The 22,043-nt window shown below is 44.1% G+C and overlaps 1 protein-coding gene across 2 annotated transcripts in view; it reads left to right on the top strand.

Annotated features, from left to right (window-relative positions):
• rspo2 (R-spondin 2) overlaps nucleotides 1-22,043 on the top strand; it is a 58,591-nt gene that overhangs the window by 19,093 nt on the left and 17,455 nt on the right. For both annotated transcript variants that reach the window (XM_071527473.1, XM_071527474.1), the window contains 3 exons: nucleotides 6,201-6,389; nucleotides 15,782-15,925; nucleotides 16,656-16,844. In XM_071527473.1, the coding sequence (XP_071383574.1) occupies nucleotides 6,201-6,389; nucleotides 15,782-15,925; nucleotides 16,656-16,844 (522 nt within the window). The remainder of the gene's footprint in view (nucleotides 1-6,200; nucleotides 6,390-15,781; nucleotides 15,926-16,655; nucleotides 16,845-22,043) is intronic.

The raw sequence follows: 22,043 nt of genomic DNA, 5'->3' as shown, positions 1-22,043 counted from the left end.
AACGTTCTCATGCTTCTATGCGCTGTACTGTAAGTGTTTTTTCCAAACAATGGACAGTGTAGCTGCTGGCTAGTTGCATTCATAGCCTGTGTTATTAGATTTACATACCAGGGGCCCTTGGAGAAATGGAGGGGAACAGTGAGAATAGAAAGTGTTGTGCTGTGTTTTAATAAAAGCTTTTGTCTCCCATTTGCTGTGTTTGGAATCGCCCCAAATCCACTGCCGCATCATAATATTGCCACAAAACTGTTAATGGCTGATGAATCTGCACAATTACCTCAACAATTAGTCAAGACATACAGTGGGTTCATTATGAAGCTGCAGCGCAATCATTTCCCATTAATGTGGTGCTGAAATGATAAGGGAGGCAAAAAGAGGAGTTAAACTGGACTCTAATCAAAGCAACCATCCCATGCTCTCCGGTTATATCCATCTTTCCCTACCATCATCACAATAGCAGTGTAATTACAGTATGAGTGACTTACTTCCTTCAGAGAACAATCAGTATTCTTGATTCATAAACTAGCCTAAGGGAGGTGCGGATGTGACTGGAAGGTGTCTGGTTCAGTTGGGAAAATCTACTGGTCTGACTGGAGCTGCTAACAAGGCTGTGACTGAACTGAGCAGGGTAGAGGTGTGAAGGAGGTGTGTGTAAGTCTGTAACCACTTGTTCCCCTGCTTTCTTTGAGAAGTGTACAGCTACAAAGTTCCCACCACTGCTAAAAGAAATATGAGGCTGCAACTAGTGCTATTACACATGCGATTACATATGTATTGTAGAATTGATCAATACTACACTGCTTGTCTATGGGAAGCTCCTCACCTGAATTGATTCTAATGAGGCATTTTGATCAGACTCCACACAATGAGTATATTATTAGCATTATTATTATCCTGGTTTTCAGAGAGTTTTCATGTCTCTAAATGCTGTTTCAGAGGCTTTTTTCCACGCTGTCAAGGAATCTTGAGCAAACAATGAATACTTGTATTTGTTGGCATGAAAATAGTCTAATTTTAAAAAAAATTGAGTGGCACAAAATACCAGTTATCAGCAGCTTCGATTCTAAAATATTTGTGTTGGTATCAGCCTCCAGAAGCCAATATTGGTCGAACCCTAGATAAGAGTGTTTTCTTGTTCTCAATGTTAAGTTAGGGGTTATAAAAGAAGCACAAAAATTATGTGCAAATTTGCCTTCTTAGGTTTCAGGTTGCAGAAAGTTGTAATGGGTCGACGTGAATGATTTCATGGGTAGCGGTAGGTGAGTGAAAGGCAGGAAGTCAGTTGGCCGTGGGTGGAACCCCCTGTATGCGGCGGCTCTGGCAGACGAGAGCGCAGCCTGTCACGCTTGCTTTGGACTCATAAAAACGTACCTGAGACAGAGTTTGGGTTTCTGCTGGATCTCACGGCGGCCCTAATTGGTCTTGAGCTGCATTCAGAGCAAACCTCCCAGCGAGCCTGCCGCTAGCTGAATGAGAGTGCTGCGCTCCAAACATGCCGTCATGCTCCAAGTTATTAACCTGAATGAGTGTTTCGCATGAATGAAAGACCAGAACTTCACCTGAATGGACCAGAAACTGATCAGTGACTACAGTCTCTGCTGGAAGGACGTTGACTTCCTAATCCAGAGTAAATAAAGATTTTTGAAATTGTTGAATGTTACAACTGCAAAACAATGATGACCAAAGAATGACTGATGTTGGATTTCGTGTTAAAACATACACATTAGGCGCCATCGCTTTGTCGATATACATTTTCCCGGCATTTTTCTCCATTTGGTACATACCAGAAGCAGCCTCAAACTAGCCGCCGCAAACAGTTACATTGTTTGCGGGTGACGAAGAGGATATCTGGAGGGTTCTTCATGTGGTTCCTGTACAAGAGCAGTGGCTGTATATCAGCCCCGCTTCCCCGTAGAAATGTCACAGTCCACATGATTTGTAAGACGGGTCCTGCCTGCTTGTTAGGCTTCTGCGTTAAAGGGTCCTTGCGGTGTCTCCTCTAGTGATGTTCAAATGGGCCCAGGCTTTTGTAAATACAATACTTGAGGCTCAGAGGGATCTTTAGTTAGCTGTCAGAAGTGGGAACTGTGGAGATGTTTTGTTTCAAGTAATATTTATTCTGTGGTTGAAACTGTAAACTATGTTGGTTTATCATGAGTGAGGAGTGGCATTTTTTAATGGTGTACGCGCTTCTTTTTCTCCTTTCTGAAAAACATGTATGGTAAACCTGGTATCCATAATCTCACAATAACCACTTTCTACATGGCTTTTCTGCATATCTGGGTCATTTCAGTTTCAGCGTGATTGACACAAAAGGAGCTTAGACACTGTATGATTTGTGGAGAACAAACAAAGAAGGCAGGCAAGCATGTGTCAAAATATGGTTAGCATTTTGGATGGATTGGTTTGGGGGGGAAAAAAAGGAACAATTTATTCAAAACATAGACCAGAGCCGTAACTCAGAACACGGCACACGTAGCTGTATATTTAAAGCACAGTTTGGTGCCAAATTTGGTTAAGCTGCTGTAATTTACAGAAAGCCCAGAACCTTCACTGTACCCATTGCACTTTGATCGTCTCCTCTGTAGTTAAAAACATGGCCGTAGATGCTGTTTACACATCTGGACCGCATGGCGATTACAGTTTCTCTGAGATGAAGTCTAACACGAGAGCAGAGGAGGCAGAGAGGCCTGCTTTGAAGTCTATCTGATTGGCTGCTTGTATCTGTCCAGTGGTTTGCTTAATCCATCATGAATGAATTTGCTTAATCCGGTACATGATGCTGGCACTGTTAGTAAATGGTTAAACGGCTGCTTAATTTTACTCAGGAGCCTCCCAGATATTTCTATAGTTTAACTTATACTGAAAAGGAACTCTTTTCTAATTTTTCTTGCCTTGATTCAATTCGAATTCGTGTGAACAAGTGTTTTCTTTCTGAATGGCAGTCGACAGATTGATGTAAAGTGCGCTAGACATTATGCCGGTACTGTAAGACGTGAGTTGGACAGCGCTGCTCCAGACGCTGTGAGTTGTGGCCTCTCTCCTGACATACCTGTGGGCTGAAGTTCGAAACCCCTCCACAGACACACTCAGACACAACCTGATCCAAATGTCTCCCGAGATCTGCACCAAAAGGGTTTCTCTCGATTGCGCGGCGCTTCCTTCCCTCTTTTCCAGCCATATGGTAATTGTAGGATGTGGGATCCGCTGGATTCAAACGGCATATGATGCTGTTTGCCTCAATCAGCGTGCGTTACGAGATTAGCAACCGGCAAAACAAATGTTCGACAACAAAGAGTGAAACGGGATCTTTGAACCAGACGTGATGAGGCATTTCAATGACTGGAATCTCCCTGCTGACTGATTGGCCAGTGAGCTGAGGTGATCATGTTATTTTTGTATTATTGTTAGGATGCTGTTAATAGTAATAGAGTTAGGCCAGAGGCAGCCCACCCAAAATGATGAAAGACAAGACACGCTGTGATAGCACTCTGCCATACCTACTTTCACCATTCAGCTCTCTCCACTGAGGAAATAAACTTTCCAGCTCTTCACAGTCCTTCACCTGTGCCAAGTTGGCTTTCCCTTTCTTTCAGCGTCGTGTTAAAAGTCAAGTTTTGGAGCGGGTGGAGGGAGTAAATGTGACCAAGTTAATGTGAATGTCAGTTTGTTGTAAACACACCAAGATTGTATATTCTACAGAAATATATGGCTAAGTGTTGAGGTTTGGTCTAATGTTGCCGTTTATTTTTACTGAACGGAAAGACTGACAGAATGAAGTATGAGATATATTTCAAAATGTCTTAGTTTGTGGTGTTACTATCTGAGGGGAAAAACAATTTTAATACATTTTGAGAACAGCTTCGTGACTAGAAATACTTTTTTTTTGACTGAAAGTGACATTTATTGTTTATTCATGGAACTTATTGAATTTTACTTAAAATATTTATGCATGTAAGTGCTTTTTAGCAATTTTGTGGATTTGGGGGATTTAAATGTCAAAAACGTCAAGTGAGTTCTGTAAAGTCAATAAACTTAAGTCAGATCTATACTTTCCAAGCAGCACCTGTGGTTACCAAGGGAGTAAAAGCAAAGTGACTCTTGGGAAGATGGTGGAAGTATATTGGATTGAGAGATGACCTGCCTTGGCACATCTGAAATGAAAAATACGAATGTCTTAGACACCGGATTGACAGTTGAACGTAAAATGCAATTTTCCATCTGAGAATTGCGAGCGCCAAAACTGCTCATGATTGGGGTTTTTATTTCTCCTTCATGTCTTACCGAGCGAGCGGCTCCGACTGGAGATGAGCAATCACCAGTCTGTGTGATGAATAGGCTTGGAGCGCACATCCCGGCGCTGGCTGTGATCGATGGGGTGTCGCTGTAAACCTCATCCCTAAAGACTGTCAGAGACACATTCTGATTAGCACTTAATCTCAGTCCATCCATCCCTGCTTCAGGAGGCCGAGTATAGTTTGGCAGAGCCGGCATACCTCTCTTTGGACTGTCTCTCAGCGCTCCAACAGAAGAAGTGAAAAAGGATGAGTCCAAGTCAGCCGCTGACATCCGCTCGCTGATTTTCACATGATTACAAACTGATGCTTGCACTGGGCCCACTTAGCGCTCGCTTTCGTCTGGGTGAATCTGTTCAGAGAAATCTAATATGCGGATCCACGGCCAGTAACGCAGGCATGCTCTGCTCTGTCTCTCAGGGTTTGTCCAGTTTGCTGCACAGTGTTTTATTAAGCGTTGTGGTAGGTCGCTCAGTTGGAGCTGTGCTGTTACCCTGTCTCTGCCTGTGATATTTAAGACTTGGCTCAGATCAATAGAAGTGTCTCTCGTTTGGAGAGATTGGATTCGCCCAAGGACATTTTCCTGTAAACGGGACGCTAAGGAGTTTACATTAAAAGTCACTTATTGTGGAATGGACTGTCTTTTTACTGGCTCCTTTGTCTTCCGCAGGCAACTCGAGCCGAGGCCAGAGCCACTGCGGTTTGGGGGCTTTCATCGGCTGTCTCAACACAATCGTTCAGGAGACCAGCTCTGACCAGAATTAATGCAATATTCACATTCATAACCAATCAGCATTCAAACATTGAGAGGGGAACCAGAGTTTGCATGAATGACAAATTGTTGAATTGGACATATTTACTATGAATTAGAGAATATCCCGCTGATATATCTATTACGATTGCTTTGGTTTTATTCTTGTAGTCCGGTTGTATTCTACTATTCAACTGGTCAGCCCTCCCTCAGTTCAGCCTATTGCCTCAAGTTCATCCTGTCCTCATCGTTGGTTGAAATTGAGGACATCTGCAGTTTTGCGATGCTGGAAGTGTCCAAGCATTCACTTTTTGTGTTACCTTACCAAATGAATAGTACACCTACACACATTTTCATTTTATTGCCATTTTTTGTCTTTATTTGATAGCGTTGGGTAGAGACAGAAGAGATAAGTGATTTTGAGTGAGTGATTTTGTTAAAAAAAAAAAATCCCAGGCCAAATTTGCATCCAGGATGTTGTGTGTACATAGTCCTATGCACCTTAGCCAACGGATTCTCTAGCATGTCCAGACACACACACAGACACATATTAACAAAAAATAATAAGTGAAAAAAAGTGTGATTTTATTGCATTACAGCTCTGAGTGTCTTGGCAAATGGAATAAAATTAAATCATTAATATTAGCTCACTATTACTAACATTACTACTAACCTAACCTAACTTAGCAAGGCCTACTATGCTAACATTAGCCTACATCCTATCAGGAAGCCAGGGAACATGAAACAAATCTTCTACTAGCTAGCCAAGCACTTACAAGCAATATGAATTGTGGAGAAATGTGAAATGCAAACATCAATCTTTCAATGCCACCGTAGTCGGCAGCTGGATCAGTAACTTACAAGCCATCAGCCAGCGTATTGGTTAGTACCACAGTCATTTCAGACATGGCAGTTCAACAAGGACCTAATGAAAATCCTACAGTCCCTTAGTGACATCAGCACATGTACACTTGCCCCTCCGGCAATAAAATGTGGTCGGATAGTTTTATAAAATTGGCCAGTTAGTAAGTACACGTTATATTGCAGCCCATAGATTCGTTAATGCTCTGTCTTTAGCACTGTGTATTTTATTCCATCCTACTAATCACCTTGCTGTTTGTTCCTCTGTGTGTCGTTCTGTGTGTGTCCTGCAGCTAGCTATGGAGCGTACCCCATCTGTAAAGGCTGCTCGGTGTGCTCCAGGGACAACGGCTGTGTAAACTGCCAGCCCAAACTCTTCCTGTTTCTGCGGCGGGAGCGGATGAGGCAGTATGGGGAGTGTCTCCACGACTGTCCATCAGGATACTACGGCATGCGCAGCCCCGATCTCAACATGTGCTCCAGTAGGTTCAACCTCCCTCACACCCTACCACCCTACCACCGCCTTTCCTCCCTTTCTTCGACCCCCCTCACTCCCTCAACTTCCTCTCTCCCAGATCACATGATTTACTGTCTCATTACATGCTCCATATCCAGAGGAGATACACATATCTCACATTTTGAACGGCTCATCCATCCACACAGGTGGATGAAACTTAGCAGTTTCTCCCTCAGGGTTTCATACTGCACTTGAGCTCGGATCAGGGCTGCTGTTCATCAATCCTCTTAAAGACTCCCTTTACACCTGCATTAACATGCATCCTGGCTCATTGGATTGTATGCAGATGGAGCAAAAATGCATTAAATCTGGTTGTAAATGCACCCCAAATGACGATCAGATCACCCGAACCAGCTCCATAGGTCCTCAGAGACTCATTTGGCCTCATTGATGCGAGGAATCAACCAGAAAGTGCACACAAATCAAACAGGCGTCAGGTGGATGGAATAGTAACATACTTGTTACTGTAATAAGTATTTAGAGTACTATAACCAGGGGAAGTGACGTGCACGGGCCGGCTATCTATGTTTTGGTGAGGGAAGAACAGATGCCAATTTAATGTCAGTAAATGTCAGAATAAATGTATATGGAATCATATCTAGACACAATCTGTATATGGGAGGTCAGGTGTGAAGGGGGTCAAAGAAGGAAGGCTGATCCAGGATCACTGACTAAGCCCTCTTGGCCTCATCATTCAAAATAATCTGGAAAACGAAGATGATTATATACAGTACTGTGCAAAATTCTTAGACATATGTCAAAGAAATCCATAAAGCGAAGATGCTTTCAAAACTAATGAAATGAAAAGTTTCTGAATATGAAAAATTTACAAAAACAGCAGTCTACTCACACACTAATGCAGAAAACAAATAAACATCTAAGACTAAGAGAAATTTATATAAAAAATCTAGGGTGCCTAAGACTTTTGCACAGTACTGTACATATTATCAGGGCATGATAATACAATGAAAAGTTTTTTGTCAACCATCTGCAGCTGGTAGTGGATTGAGATTTTCACCAGACAGTGTAATGTTTTGGTAATTTAAGTAGTTTTTGATTTTCAGCACTGAGCCTGTAACAGCCGATGTATCCAGATCCTCCACCAGCAATGTGTATAATCTCCTACCATGTTTACTGGAGTTTGTTAAAAACAAAGCTTGATATTGCAACCCTTAAGTATGGATGAACAAGGCTAATGAATGCTTGGCACTCACAACTACAATATAATATGATTTAAATCTGAAAACATCTTATCTTCATTATTTTTTTAATGGTAAAAACGCGTATTGGATATATGCAATCAACCATTTCACTATAACACATATTACTCTGTGGGATTTATATGCTGTGCGGTAAATGTGTTTTCACTATGCTGCTTCGTGGAAAACATTGTTTTGGTTTCATAACTTGAAACAGACCACACCTTCAGCCTCACACACACTATGAATTCTGTTTTTCTATTCTTAAAAAAAGCAGAAAGAGTGAAAAAAGGAAGAGAATAATCGAAATGTCCTCGTGAATCTCATTGAAGAGCAGCTCCAAAATCCAATTAATGAAATGTCTCCCTCTCCTCTTCATGTAGCACCCTGATCTCATAACCGTATTTTAACATGGAGTCTGGTCTGACAGAGAGACTGCCTTTATAGGTTTACTCGGAGCCCGAGGTGTTGGCTGAGTGTTTCATGTGAAAACAGAGAGGAACTTGAACCCATTTGCTTCCCTGTGCCAAACCCCTGACAGACGCACTGAAACGAAGCCCCAGAGGAAGGTGTCGAGACCTTTAGGCCCAATAATACAGGCATGTAGCAACCGCAAGCAGAAAACCCTGCGTTCTGCTTACCCAATCACCACTGACCTCCATGCGAATACATCCATTGGCAACAGCTGAATATTGAAAATGAATAGCATGTTAAAGCTGCACAAGGCAACTTTGTGTGTTGGTGGCCCCGAATGGCAGAGGTAACTGTTTCAATTCTGTGAAATCATATAATGTGATGCCAGTAAACTGCAAACAGGACACTCATATTAACCTGGCGAGTTGTTGATGCTTTATACCAAAGGGACGAGAGAGATGAAAGATCTAACGTTGGTGAGTCCAGCTTTCTCTGGACAGCTGCTGTTTAGGACACAGTTTGGATTCAACTCACAAGTTTCAATTTGTCACCTGGGGCGGACAAAGCGTACACACCCGAACCCTGAATTTAATTTGGGCAAATAGGCTGAATCTTCTGCGTCTCAATTAGTGCGGGTGGGACACTCTTCTCTGTTGCAGCCTCACTTTGTGATTTAGGCTGATAAGACCGGCGTATTTTTACATTACACTCTTGCCTAGTGCAGCTTTAAACACTAAAAGTCCTCTCTTTCAGTAAACTGCTGGTATCAATTGGATGTCCATGGCCAAAACACTTACTCTCCGCATGCTCGCATATAAACACACATACATGTTCATCACTGCTCGCCACAATAGAGGCAAAGTCCTAGGGGCCTGCAGTCATTTCACCCTATCTTTATAAATCGGGGAAAATTGGAGGAGAAAGACATCTTGTTCTCTGGCAAAAAGTCTTTTTTTTTTTACTTTTAGCCCACTATCCCACCCGCCGTCTCTCCATGCGGCGTGAATTTTGAGTTTAAACGATACTGATGTGTGGCAAGTTAATCTGAATCCCACTCCGTACAAACTGCCCATAGAACAACATCTTGTATTGTCACGTACCATCAGATCTCAGAGCGAGGCCTTCTTTGATGTGATCGGCGTTTCAGTCATGGCTCTCTAATCCAGTTTCCTATTTGACCCTCGTTCTCAGCTGCGCTCCGCATGTCATTTTCGCTAAACAGTTCCCGTCCGTCCTCCATAATGGGATGTTCTATTGGGTTGGCTTGAACGCTAATTGTCGGGTCAGTGAAAATTACTTGCGGGCTGGCACCGGCAAGTAGTGCGCGGAGGCTTAGAGGCACACTGGCCGAACGGCTGACCGAAGTGCAGGGGGATTCTCCAACAGCACAGTTTAGAGCTGCTGTACGCTCCTGGTTTCCAGAGAGTCCTGGAACGTGGCATTACGTCTCTGTTATCATGAGCTTTAAAACACAAGCTCTGAAATCACTTAGGGAGCAGCTGCTTATTATTACGCCAGAGTTTGTCTGTGTGATCTTATCTCATTCAAGAATGTTTTGTGGACTGCCTGGGTAAAGGAAAACAAGAGCTAGACAAGCGGGGAGGCTTATACACTCAGCCACTCGCCGGCTGAAACCTCAGTTCCACTCTCCCTAAAGGATCTCTAGAGGATCAACGGCCATGTGACAGAGAGAGTTATGGGTGGAAAGGAGGTATGAATACACTTTAACGTGTGCGCTGGGGGTGTGATGCAACACCGGGCAAGGAAAGACCAACATGGATATTTAATAAAAGCCCAGTATCGGCAAACCAATATACCGGCGAACCGCTGTATCGGACAACCCAACTATTTATTTACATGTAAGGGCAGCCATGTTAAAGACATCAATTAGATGAAGGAGAATTTAAAGATGCTACTTGCACTGAAACTGTGCCTCTCAGGATGATGATTTTAAATTAGAAATTTAAGGCATGCTATTCTAAAGTGTTTACCCATCTCTGGAGTGAAAATAACACTGTAATTATAGCCAAACAATAGGAAACTATACTTTTCTGCACTGTAACATAACTGGGAGCCCGTTTACAGCTACACTTGAACTGGTTTCCAAAGAGGCCAGAGAGATGGGAGACACGGTGTTAACTGCCATTGCAGAGATGTAGCTGTCTCTTCAACCATTGCCTTTTCTTGCGTAATTCTTGTTTGCGTGCGCACGTATTACATCATTAGGTCTTTCAGCAGCTAATGAGTGGTTTGATATGAGCCATAAACCCTAAGCCATAACTCCAGTGGTACCCACAGGAGTTCTTATCAGCCGTCTAGATGCAAGCCCCTCACCAGCCTCTGCGGGTGTCAACCCACCGCTCCACAGGGAGGATTTGTAGTGACGGTCGTGTGTTACTTCATGTACGGCCAAATCTGTCTGAATGCGGTGCAGTCGTGCTCTCGCCCCAGTCACATTTCATAATACTTCGGTTTTAACACACACATTCCCGAGCCAAAGCATATTGTGTCGCTCTGTATCACAGGCGCACTCTGGCTGAAAGCGTTACGAGCTGAAAGACGGCTATCAGAGCTGTCTTTGGTAAGAGAGAGGGTGTTGATGGGGTCAGCGTGAGAGTAAGGCTATGCTCAAAACTTCCTCCCTGGGGGTGTATTATGGTTTACACTGTGAGGACCCCCCACCCCACACACACACACACACGCACTGGCCGCCGACTCGGTTGCCCTTAGCCCTCTGCAGCGGGCTTTAAAACACACAGAAACCCCAGCTCCGCTCACTGCCAGCCAGCATGGAAACCCAGCCGATCTGGGCCTGCGATTGCCAATATCCTGGAAGCATGGTTTAAATATCACAGCTCATCCAGTGCCAGCGTAATGTGCCACTAGAGACTCTCTTGTCGGAGGTAATTTTCTAGATTGCCATTTGTGATTTCTGTTTTATTGCCTTTCTCGTATTGAGAAAATCTGTTACTGAATCCCATTGTTGTATTTCTCGCTGCTTTGTCACATCTGATTAGGGCTAGAAGTTTCCAGGTGATTGGATGTACCTTTTCCAAGATCGTTCATTTTTTAAGTACATCAAGGGAATTTGTTGCGTTGGAGGTGGACGGGAGCCACGCATCAGGAGGCTCGGCCAAATGGGTACCAAGGCTCTGTAAAGGAACTACTCCATAATACCATGAGCTTAGCTGGCAGCACTGGCAACTCTCTCTCTCTCTCCCTCTCTCTCTCTCTGTCTCTCTCTCTCTCTCTCTCTCTCTCTCTCTCTCTCTCTCTCTCATTCTGACCTTGTGGGTATTTCCATTGCACATTCTAACCAACAAAAAAGACCAGTTGCTTTTGGCCTTTGAGCTTTACCAAGGGACATTTAATCATCACAGCTTTACTAACCACACTTTCAGATTTGCCAGACAATACAATGGACCCACCAAACCAAGCCCTGCTCCCAGGACATCACAACCAGACATGGAGACATGGAGTGGGATTTTTTTTTCTCAAAACACTGCGTAATTGTGCATACTATAGTGTGAGTGGATGGGCTGTCTGCATTCAACCACTGTCTGAAGCCTGAGCTGTCTGTGTGTATGCTGGAGCTGGCTGAACAGATTCAGGAGCAGATCCTGGTGTATCTAGGCATGTGTTCCTTGGAGTGAATAGGCCAGGAGGACCGCTGACACATCTGTCATCTCTGATCTCTCTCTGGGAGATCCTGACTGACAGGAACACCACCTCTGTTTCACCTAGCTCCATGTCGGCGTGCAGAGGAGCACCCATGTGGAAAAAACAGCATGGAGAGAGTTGGGAAGAACATGGCAGCTCTGGCCTTTGCCATGAACTCCTGCCATCCGCAGCTCCACACGACATGGCTGGGTGGCAGCGAGCAAGCCAAAGCTTCCATGTCAGCCAAACCCGGGGCCTAGAGAGTAGGTCAGAGCTGTTCAACTCCGCTTGGAGGCGAGGGATGGAAAAATGGGGCTTGTTTTCCCCCTTCACACTGCCAGGCCTTTTACGGCATGGACACTCCTGCTGCGCAACATCAGGCCTGCTTAGCTTTCCGGAGGAGCCTGAGCCTCTCTCAGTAGACTGATGAGTGGTTTGACAACACCACCCCCAGCCCAGATAACATGAAAGACCCTGTCTGGAACACCAAGAGATTCATCAATCTTCACAAAATGATTTAGCACCCTTTCTTTACGCAGTGAATATTCATGTAAATAAATCGAGTGATTACACATGGCCCTGTCAGCCTGCTGAGGAACAGCGTTTGACTGAAGTTGACATGAGGCTTTGAGTGTCCATGATAAAATCGGCGGGTTCTCTATCCAGACCACAGCAGAGGGACCGGCTTCTGCCAAGCATGCGCGATTAGATCACAAGCGACGCTCGGTGACTCATCTCTAAACTTCAAATGCACTTGACATGAAAACCACATAAAATTCAAGTGCAAAAGCAAACTGAAAGAAAAAAAATTGCAAGTATTACAGTGATATGAGTAACGGTGGAACTGATGCAGTGCTGACAACATCACTTTAAATTGCACACCCCCAGCCACTTTAGTGGGAGCCTTTGAAATTCCTCTCAGAGCTGAAACATAAGGATTTTCCTCCTCCGTCCATAATATAACGCGCGCCCAGAACCAGGCCGGGAGATAATGATGATAATACGTTTAAGTCCCAGGAACATTGGGCCTTCGATGGGATCTGATGACCTCATTATTTCTCATTAGTCTCCCTGAGGCGCCTAGATGAAGACTTTAAAGGTGGTCCAGAGGTTAATCCCATAGGGAGAGTGAACCCGCTCCCCTGTATCTGTGTCTGGAGCTTGCGGCTGCTGGACAGGCCGCCCGCTTGCCTAACTGCCGACTTGGCTGGCCGACTGGACATCCGACTGGCCGGTGGCCGCTTTGGGAGCTTCTCCAGTATCACCGCATCCTGCTCCGTCCCAGATAGCCCAGCGCTGTCCCAGATAGCCTCCTGCCTGATAACCTGACAGAGGGATATATAGTATGTCTGTCATGGTGATCCCTCCCCACCCACCTCTCTCTCTGATGACCTCTGACCCTCAAGCCTTGCCTCCCTACATTCTAACTCCCATGGAGCCGTATTGATGTGTCACCCACCTCATCTGTCTCGCAGAGTGACGTTATTGCTTATCTTGTATTTAGAAAAGAACTTTTACTAGCATTTACAACATTGTTGGAGTAGGTCTGACATTAAAATCAAAACTGACGTTTCAGTAAAAATGTTGTAAGTCAAGCGCTAGCGCCACTGCGAGAATATTTAGCACATCTGGGTTGCTTGTATTTATTGTCAATAACTGAAGATTGCACAACAAGCCAGTGCTTGAGAGTACTGCCAGATGTTCTTGTTCCCCCCTCTTTCTCTTTTAGTTTTTTGTTTGCGAGCTAAAAGTCTCTCAGGTGATGACAGGCCTGGGAAGTGTGAAGGGTAAAAGGCAGCTTTGCGCTTTCCAATTAGCTCTGTGATTTATTATCTCGCTCCCTGTATTGGGCTTGACTCGTATCGAAACCGAGCCTCGCAGAGATCCACTTTCACACGCGGAACAAAGCGGATGGGAGCTAGAGGCAGAGTGCATCCTGTCTCTGTGTGGCCTTACCTCCCCTAGACTCACACATTCCATGCCAAAATCTCTACAGCGCTGTGTAACTCTACCAGCCATTCGTGTTTATCAAAAACAAGGTATGCATATGTTGAGATATAAGATATGTTGGAGCATAACATGGAGGAAGTGTGTAAATGAGATGGTGGGAGTGTCTGCATTGCATAACGTTATTTTACTAGGCCTTCCTGTTTAGATCTGTCAGCAGAGAAGTGGCATCCAAAAACCTGCAGTGTTTCATCATTTCTCAACAAGTAGGCTATACTCTGCAGTATGTCTAATACTGACACTAATACTACTAATAATCATAATAAACTTTATTTATGTAGCACTAAAAGCAGAGTTTACAAAGTGTTTCACAGGAAGGTGTAAAAACAATAAAATACATAATGAGATAAAAAAAATAAGAAGCACAAGCAGGTGAAAACGCATTTAAAGAAAAATGAACAGATACGTAAAATGAAATCAGATTAAAGAAACAACACAAGATCAAGGATGGATTGAGGATAGATGGATGGAGGCAGGATTAAAAACAATTACATAAAACAATGATGATGGAACCCAGGGATTACTACCTAGATTATTTTAGATTAACTATTATCTCTTTGTTGCTGTACCTCCCTGCTTGAGCCAAACATTTGATATGGTCAGTGTATCTCACGTTTCAGACTGTGGAATACAGGGTCAACAGTGAAGTGGGTGTATCTCCAGCCATATCTGATTGGTATGCTGTGTGTGTGTGTGTGTGTGTGTGTGTGTGTGTGTGTGTGTGTGTGTGTGTGTGTCCATGGTTTGTTTAGACTGGTCGGGAAAGCGTGAGACCAGAGTGAGTGGGCAGAGGCCATACTTTAGGGTTCAAAGTGAAGCGGGGAGGGACCCCCTCGTTTTGGAGGAATGTCGAGGAGGAGGCCTGATGGTTAGCTGGAGATGGTGTAATTAAGGGGCGTGATTGTGAGAACCTTCCCTTCCCCGGGCCTTGTAAGGGTCACAGATAAAAGAGCAGCCTCTGCCTCTCTCACATGTGGAAAATCACAGTAACTCACACGTTTACGCGCCGAGAAACACACACGCACTAATACAGGGTTGCGTTCCTATTGGAGACACAATCAGAGGACCAGATGCCACCCTACCTGGGAAGCCTCAGCGAGCGGAGGGAGACAGTGGCTGTTGGTTATAGATTGCGGTAAGCCTATTGGGCAATCAGGCCACATAGAGCTTCTGAGGAGTGTCATAAATTAGACAGCTCTGGGAGGCTCCTTCTAATCATGTGGGCCAGTGCGTCGCCCCGTTGGTGTGGTTCGTGTAATTTGGCCCTGCCTGACGTGCTATTTGCAGAGTAAGAGCTTGATGACACATTGCCGTGCTGTTCTTTGCAGCGCGGTGCTGTGTGTCATGCGTAGCGGCAGGGTGTGGCGTGGGAGGATAAGTGTGCCGTTGTGTTTTGCTCACTAAATGCATCAGCATTTGTTTGGCAAGGGAGCACATAATGTTGTTGTCCCCCCTCCCCAACCCACCTTCCCTCTTTCAAATCATAGCCAAAACCTGGAGGATCCACGAAAGCCGGCCAACTTTGTAATCATGAACCTTCATTCATATTTATGAAAAACCGCACTTCCCAATAATGCTTATGGAAACAGGCAAAGGTTGGCGCAGTGTGGATTGATAAAACAGCATATTAAGAATACCATTCAGAGCCATAATGGGATGTATTCTTCCTCTTGCAGAATACCATTAGTTGAAAACATGTGAGCTCTTATGTTGTACGTAGACTGTTGGATGTCAGTGCAATCTGTTTTCTTGCCCGTGTTGAAAGAGGTCAGTGTGAGGTAATCCTTCACCATCCCTGCTGTCGTATTTTCACACTGTTCATTTGCTCGCTCTGAACAAGTACAGGAAGAAAAAAAAATTTCTGTCAGGCAAAACAAGTTTGCTGAAATACAGCACAGCCCTGGAGAGAAATGATTCACAGGGCATCGACGGCTTTTTTGCGGGAGAGACGGTATAATCCTTTCAAGAACCCCCTCCCCAAACCCCTTAGCTCTCGATCAACTCCAGATGAGAGGGGTGTACACTGCACTGCGGCTCAGACCCTGATGACTCTCCTCTCTCCCTCCTCCTTCCCCAGGGTGCAGGATAGAGAACTGCGAGTCCTGCTTCAGTAAAGACTTCTGCACCAAGTGCAAGTCGGGTTTTTACCTACACAAAGGGCGCTGCTTTGATAAGTGCCCCGAGGGCTTTGCCCCGCTGGAGGAGACCATGGAGTGTGGAGGTAAGTGAAACAACACAGATGTACTGTACGTAAACTGCAAAAAATAAAGAGAAGTCCATGTCTTCTAGACCAGTGGTCCTCAACCATGTGCCAATATCACACAAGAATATGCAGGTCTTCATCCCAAACAAAGCACATTTCACTGATTAGTCTCACCTCTCTAGTTGAAGGTGTGCTAATCAGTGAAATGAGTTGCTGTAGTGTTTGGTTTGAATGAAAGCCTGCAGACTCTTCGGCCTTTATGGCGCACGATTGAAGATCACTCTTCTAGATCAGCGGTTCTCAACCCTGTGCCATCGCCAACCAAGAATATGCAGGTTTACACTATAGCAGCTCATTTCACTGATTAACCCACCTTGAACCAGAGAAATCTTAATCACCTTAATCAATGAAATGAGCTGCTGTAGTGTTTGGTTGGGATGAAATTCTGCAGACTCTTGGATCATGATGGCACATGATTGAGAACCGCTTTTCTAGATTGTAAGTCCTTGCCTTTTACACTTTGCTTTACCTGTACACAGTATTCTGTAACTTCCCAGTAGGCCTGCTTGTTTTTGAAAGTACAAGTAGGCCAAAGGGGACCACACACACAGAGGTTATAGCATCCTAGTAAAGCTCCTTCACCCCGTAGTAAAGCTTGACCTGGGGTCTCTGAGTTGCCTCTAAATGGTGCTCTGCTGTGGTTTCATGGCACCTCTCACTCTCTCTTTCTCTCTCTCTCTCTCTACAGAGGGCTGTGAGGTGGGCCAGTGGAGTGAATGGGGATCCTGCACCAGGAGAAACAAAACCTGTGGCTTCAAGTGGGGTCTGGAGACCCGGACGCGGCACATTGTAAAGAAGCCACCCAAGGACACAATACCCTGTCCCACCATCGCTGAGTCCAGGAGGTGCAAAATGGCCATGAGGCACTGCAGGAGAGGTAAGGATGTTATGCAGCCATATGTGTGTGTGTGTGTGTCTTCTGTCTCTCACCTCCAACTCCATCCACATTTCAAGTTTAAACTCTAGTGACTTTTCTTAAAGAAAACAGCCCACTTGTCCCATGGGAGCAACGATTCCCGCTCTCACAGTTCCACCTGTCTCATGTAACCCATGCGCCTTCCCAGCCTCTCTCAGGCTTCTTTTTTCACCTTCTGTTTCTTTTTGAGGTGCACAGTGGCGTTTTCGTGCATGAAATATCAGTGTTTTTCCATGGCGGCCCCGTTCAAGCCAAGGTTTCTCTGAGGTATATTTTTCTCTCTCTCTCTGCCGTCTCCTCTCCCCTCTTCGGTGGAATTCTTCAAAGTGCGAGCTGCAGGTTTCCTCAATGGCCGTCTCTGTTTCCTCCCGTCAATTTGAAAGATATTTGCGGTGCACACAGCATGTATGTCAGCCATTAAATGAGAAGTCAAATCTGGAAATATTTTTTGTGTAAATACAGCTTGGGAAATATTTTTTTCAGAGAGTAATCCATTTTTCTCAGATGATCCAAACACACCATTTGGGGGGATGGCCTCATTCCGCAGTGCTTTTTAACAGGATGTCTTTCCTTTTAATATACTTTTACTTCTCTCATAAACTTTGGATTAGGATGGGCCGACTGTTTGAAATATTTAACTCGCCAAATAAGGAAGCAATTACATTGGCAGATATCATTCAAGCTGACAGAAAAAAAAGAAAAAACATTGTTTTACAGAAGGAGGAAAATATTCTAACCTCGAGGATTTTCCTCCATTTCTGGCCTGGTGTGTTGAAGCTGAGTATCATTTAGTGAGGTGGTGAGAGAATAAATAAACTTGAAATAAACCATGATAGTTTCTCATATTTCAGCAATACCAAGGCAGGCAGTGCTGTCTGGGTTGGAAACTGTGATTCTATGGCACATTTAGTTCGTAAAGCCCTGTCCTGTTTTTCAGGGAAATTCTCCCCAACCCCCACCCACCTCTTCCTGATTCTGCTGCTGCTTGACCTTTTCCAAGAAATTTTATGATCTTCTTTAATTAAAATCTGGCATTGTTGCGCATGGTTACTGGCATCAATTATCCCAAGCATGAAGTCACTGATGGGGAATTGTTGTGAAGTCTTAATTGAGTGCATAGCAGAACTATTCTTCTGCAATCCTTTAGAGACCAACTGCAGGCTCCCCACGTCTTATAGCTCCTGCTCCCTGGTGCTGTGGCCATTGTAAACCTCTCAGTCTGATCCCAGTCTAGTTCCCATTCCAGTGACTGAGTTATGTCTCTGTGGAGGACCAGTGGTCTCACTTGTGTGGTTAAAAGCTGAGCGTAAAAGTGTCAGTGTGTATGTGTCTTAGGACTCTTTGGGCTTATGAAGTGCAGTGGTGGCATGTTTAATAAAGGTAAATTTCAGACTTAGGCATGCGTTGTTAATTCCCCACACCGCTCAAGCGCTAGTGAAAAATCTCCACTTGGCAAAAGCCCGTGAAACGGTACACTCGCCTGTTCAAATAAATACAATGTTAAAATGTAAGCCGTCGAAGCTGAGCGGGATGAAGAAGACAAAAAAGCAAGAAGAAACACTTCATAGATCGGGCGCTGTCGCGTGGGAGTCAGACCGACTGACATTGTAAAATAATCACTTCCCGCTAGTGATAATAAAGCGTAATCCAATGAGAGGACGGCCCACCCTGTGGAATGCAGGTGACCAGGAAGTGGTCAAAGCCTGTGGGTGAAGATCAAGAGGTTCAGGGAAGGGCTTCATTACAGCCAGGTTCACTATGAAATACCTTGCTAGTTGACCTTTTAAATTACTGCAGATTCCAGGGACTTTGCAAGCTAGGCCCCCAGTGCTACTTAAAAATAGACGGCTTTGCAACACAATATGGCAAATTTTATTTTTATTTTGTATTTTTATTCAAGTACAATTCTAAATAATTAGTATCAAAGAAGTGTAAACTCAGAAGAATCCCTTGGAACATGAGTGCAGCGTCTATTGAAAAATTATAATTTTATCTATAGTTCACTTCCCACTGGACACCAGACACCAGTATTTAAGATAAGCATTGGATTATGTAACGGCAGACTGTAAAGATGCTATGGATTAAATGGAGACAGGAACCAAGGGGGGGGAAGCGGAGGCGGGGGCAGAATGTAGGTACACTATTTATGGCAATGTTTATCTGATCATCCCGGCTTGCATTACTACGTATCTACGTATTTAAATTACACTGGACGTCATTTACAGATCCATGTCTCCCAGCTTAACCCCGATTGCACAAGGACAATGCAAATGATCTTTCTCTTTCACTGTCTGTCTGCCAAGACGTAATCCCTCTGTAAAATATACATGAGGAGGGAAAGTAAAGCCCAGATAATGTCAAGAGGCGAGGCATTTTTCACAGCGAACGTGAAGAGTCGTGTAAACCGTGTCTGATGCGTTCCGTACAATGCGTCGATCAGCATAAACACCGTATCTCGATCCCACTGCTGGGATTCATTTGCTGTTCTCAGCCGGTGTTGCCATAACAGCAGTGTCCTGATAACATACTCTGTCACGAGTTTTGTTTCCATCCAACTGTCAACCAAATTTTTCGGCAAACTTTTGAAGTGTTGCAAAAAATAAAACGGGAATTAGGTGCTTTCCATCAGCAGGGTAGCACGGAATAAATTGGATTCCTGAATGTAAAAAATAAACACATCCATGAGAAAACTGGAAAGAGTCTGTCAAGAATTGATGACTATTTGGAAAGTTGTTATTGTTCTTTAGTGTCAGCTAATGCTTCATATTTCATGTTTTCATCTAAGGATGAAAACAAAGAAATGTACTTGGCAGGATTCTAATTCACCAACTAATGGTCATAAAACCACAATGGGCAACATTTTTGGGAGGCCATGGTGAACAGATATTTTACAGACAACATTTCAGAACATCAAAAGCCACTTTTGAACTGTTGTGCAATGAGATTAAACCAAGCCTACATCATTATTTATTTGGCAAATGCATTTTTTTTTTCATTGCTATCAATCGCATAATTTTGTTTTCAACAACAATAAAAAAATCCAGTGAGTTGAAAAACCTTTTTTGCAATATTGAGGAACTTTTATCAATTTTTGCCATTTTCATTCAGCTTTTATAATTTGCAACATCATAATTTTCATAAAAATACTTAGATGGAGCTATAGAGTCTCTGGAGGACAATGTAAGTCTTGTCTCTTGGCTGCTTGGCTGGTGTGGATTCCAGGCGTTGCACTGCACCTTAGGGACGGGTGAAATGCTCTTCTACCCTCTGGATCCCCAGGGCGATGTTCTGAACAGGCTATAAACCATGAACAGACTTTATTAATAGCTGCTCCAGCACTATCAGCATTGACAGACTGGGTTCCCCCCACTCTCCGCCTTGTGTGCTGATGGGAGGAGAGGAGAGGAAAGGTGAGGAGAGTGATAACGCTGCCGGTGTGGAGCCCCGCGCTGTTCAATATTGACGCCATTAAGCCTTTCCCTCCGGAGACTTCTCAGCATCCCCTGTCACCAGATTCACTGGTTTACAAACAGACATGTGACAAGCGCTTCTCTTCCTCGTTCTCTTTATTTTATTTCCTCACTCCACCTGCCACCCGCATCTATCCATCTGTATATTTCTCATCTCTTTTCCTTTCTTCTCTTTGCTTTCTGTCTCTCTTTCTCACCCACTCACTTACTCACTTCGCTTTTCCACGCTAATCTATTAACAACAGCTGCTTCTGCCGTGTCAGTGACATTAGATGTTGTGTAAACAACTTAAAATGTTAAAGCCCTCAAAAAACGCCCACTTAATCTTGATGTAATCCCTGATTTGGGATTTAGAGGGAGTAAAGTCCAACACAAATGCGCCATTGCAACTGCAGGCTAATTTCCTACTGGTTTGCAAATCGGCTTCCAGATTCTCAGACAGCACAAAAGTCTTTGTGGTAAGTGACATTAGGGTAGCTCGACTTGCTTGGTTCTTATTGTGTAAAAATGGCTCCATAAAAAGGAGGATAACTCAAAGTCTCCCGGCAAGCACTCCACGTCTGGCAACGTACAGGAGGCGGCCAAGCTCAGAGTCAACCCAAACAAGCACAAAATTATCAGAATATGATATTATGGCACAGTAGCAGTGACAGTAAAACAGCTTTGGAAACTGTTTTGAACTGATATCAGAAAGATATCTAGATTCTGATTTCCCAAAATGATGCAGGTAGCAGCTATGACTATGTACTTCATTGTATCATTTTGTGATATACTGTACACTGGTTTTCAATGTTGATGCAGGCTGTTGTATCAACATCTATTCAGCATCAAAATAGGCATACAAAATATTAGGCTGCTATTATCAACAGATGAAGACTCACCGGCACCCTGGTGACCTCATGGAGAGGAAGAGGGGAGGCAGAGAGAGGCAGAGAGGGAAAGTATAATGATTATCCTCGGTCATTGGATTATGTACCTGTACTGGGAGAGCTAGAGGCCTTTGTGGGAGTATTGATCTCCCATGTGTGTAACCAGAGAAACCCTCTCTGCTGTAGAGCTCAGCTGAGGCCAAGCCCTCCGTCCCATCATTAATCTTACACTTATACGTCTCATCGCAGGCCCAGGCCCTGAGCACTTGGCTCCAGCCACCGCTAATACCTCATAATTACTCTGTGTGTGTGTATGTGTGTGTGTGTGTGTGTGCGCTTGCCCACAGTTTGTGTATATACTGTACCTGTGATGACTGCTTCACAAAGACAGGATGCTTATTCTATACCCTCTGCTGTCGCATTGAAACTTTGTATAAACCCTGTTTTTGTTACAGGGATTACAGTAGGGATGTAGTGGAGGGTAAAGTCACCTAGTTTACCCACCTTATTGCATCATAGGCATTGAATTCATGTAAGCTATATGAAGGTAGGCTCTTTTAAGGGGAAAAAAACATAAATTAACACTTTTCAGATGATCACCAACTGCACCAACATTGAAAACTGTGACATCTGTGACATCTGTAGTCGTCCATAGCTGCCACCTGCATCGTTTTGTGAAATCTTATTATGTATCTTTACTGTGCCGTAATATCATATTGTGAAAATGTTGTGCTTGTTTGGGTTGATGTTGAACTTGTCCACCTCCTGCACATCACTATCCATGAAATGCTTGCTGGGTTATGATGATCACCACTGTACAT

The sequence above is a fragment of the Centroberyx affinis genome, unplaced genomic scaffold (assembly GCF_046629955.1).
Source record: "Centroberyx affinis isolate AG114_WGS23_722 - 3 ecotype Tasmania unplaced genomic scaffold, CSIRO-AGI_Caff_v1 ptg001541l_1, whole genome shotgun sequence".
In the NCBI taxonomy this organism is placed as follows: Eukaryota; Metazoa; Chordata; class Actinopteri; order Beryciformes; family Berycidae; genus Centroberyx; species Centroberyx affinis.
Note: the sequence above shows the minus strand (reverse complement) of the source record. Positions and strands in the feature narration are given on the sequence as shown.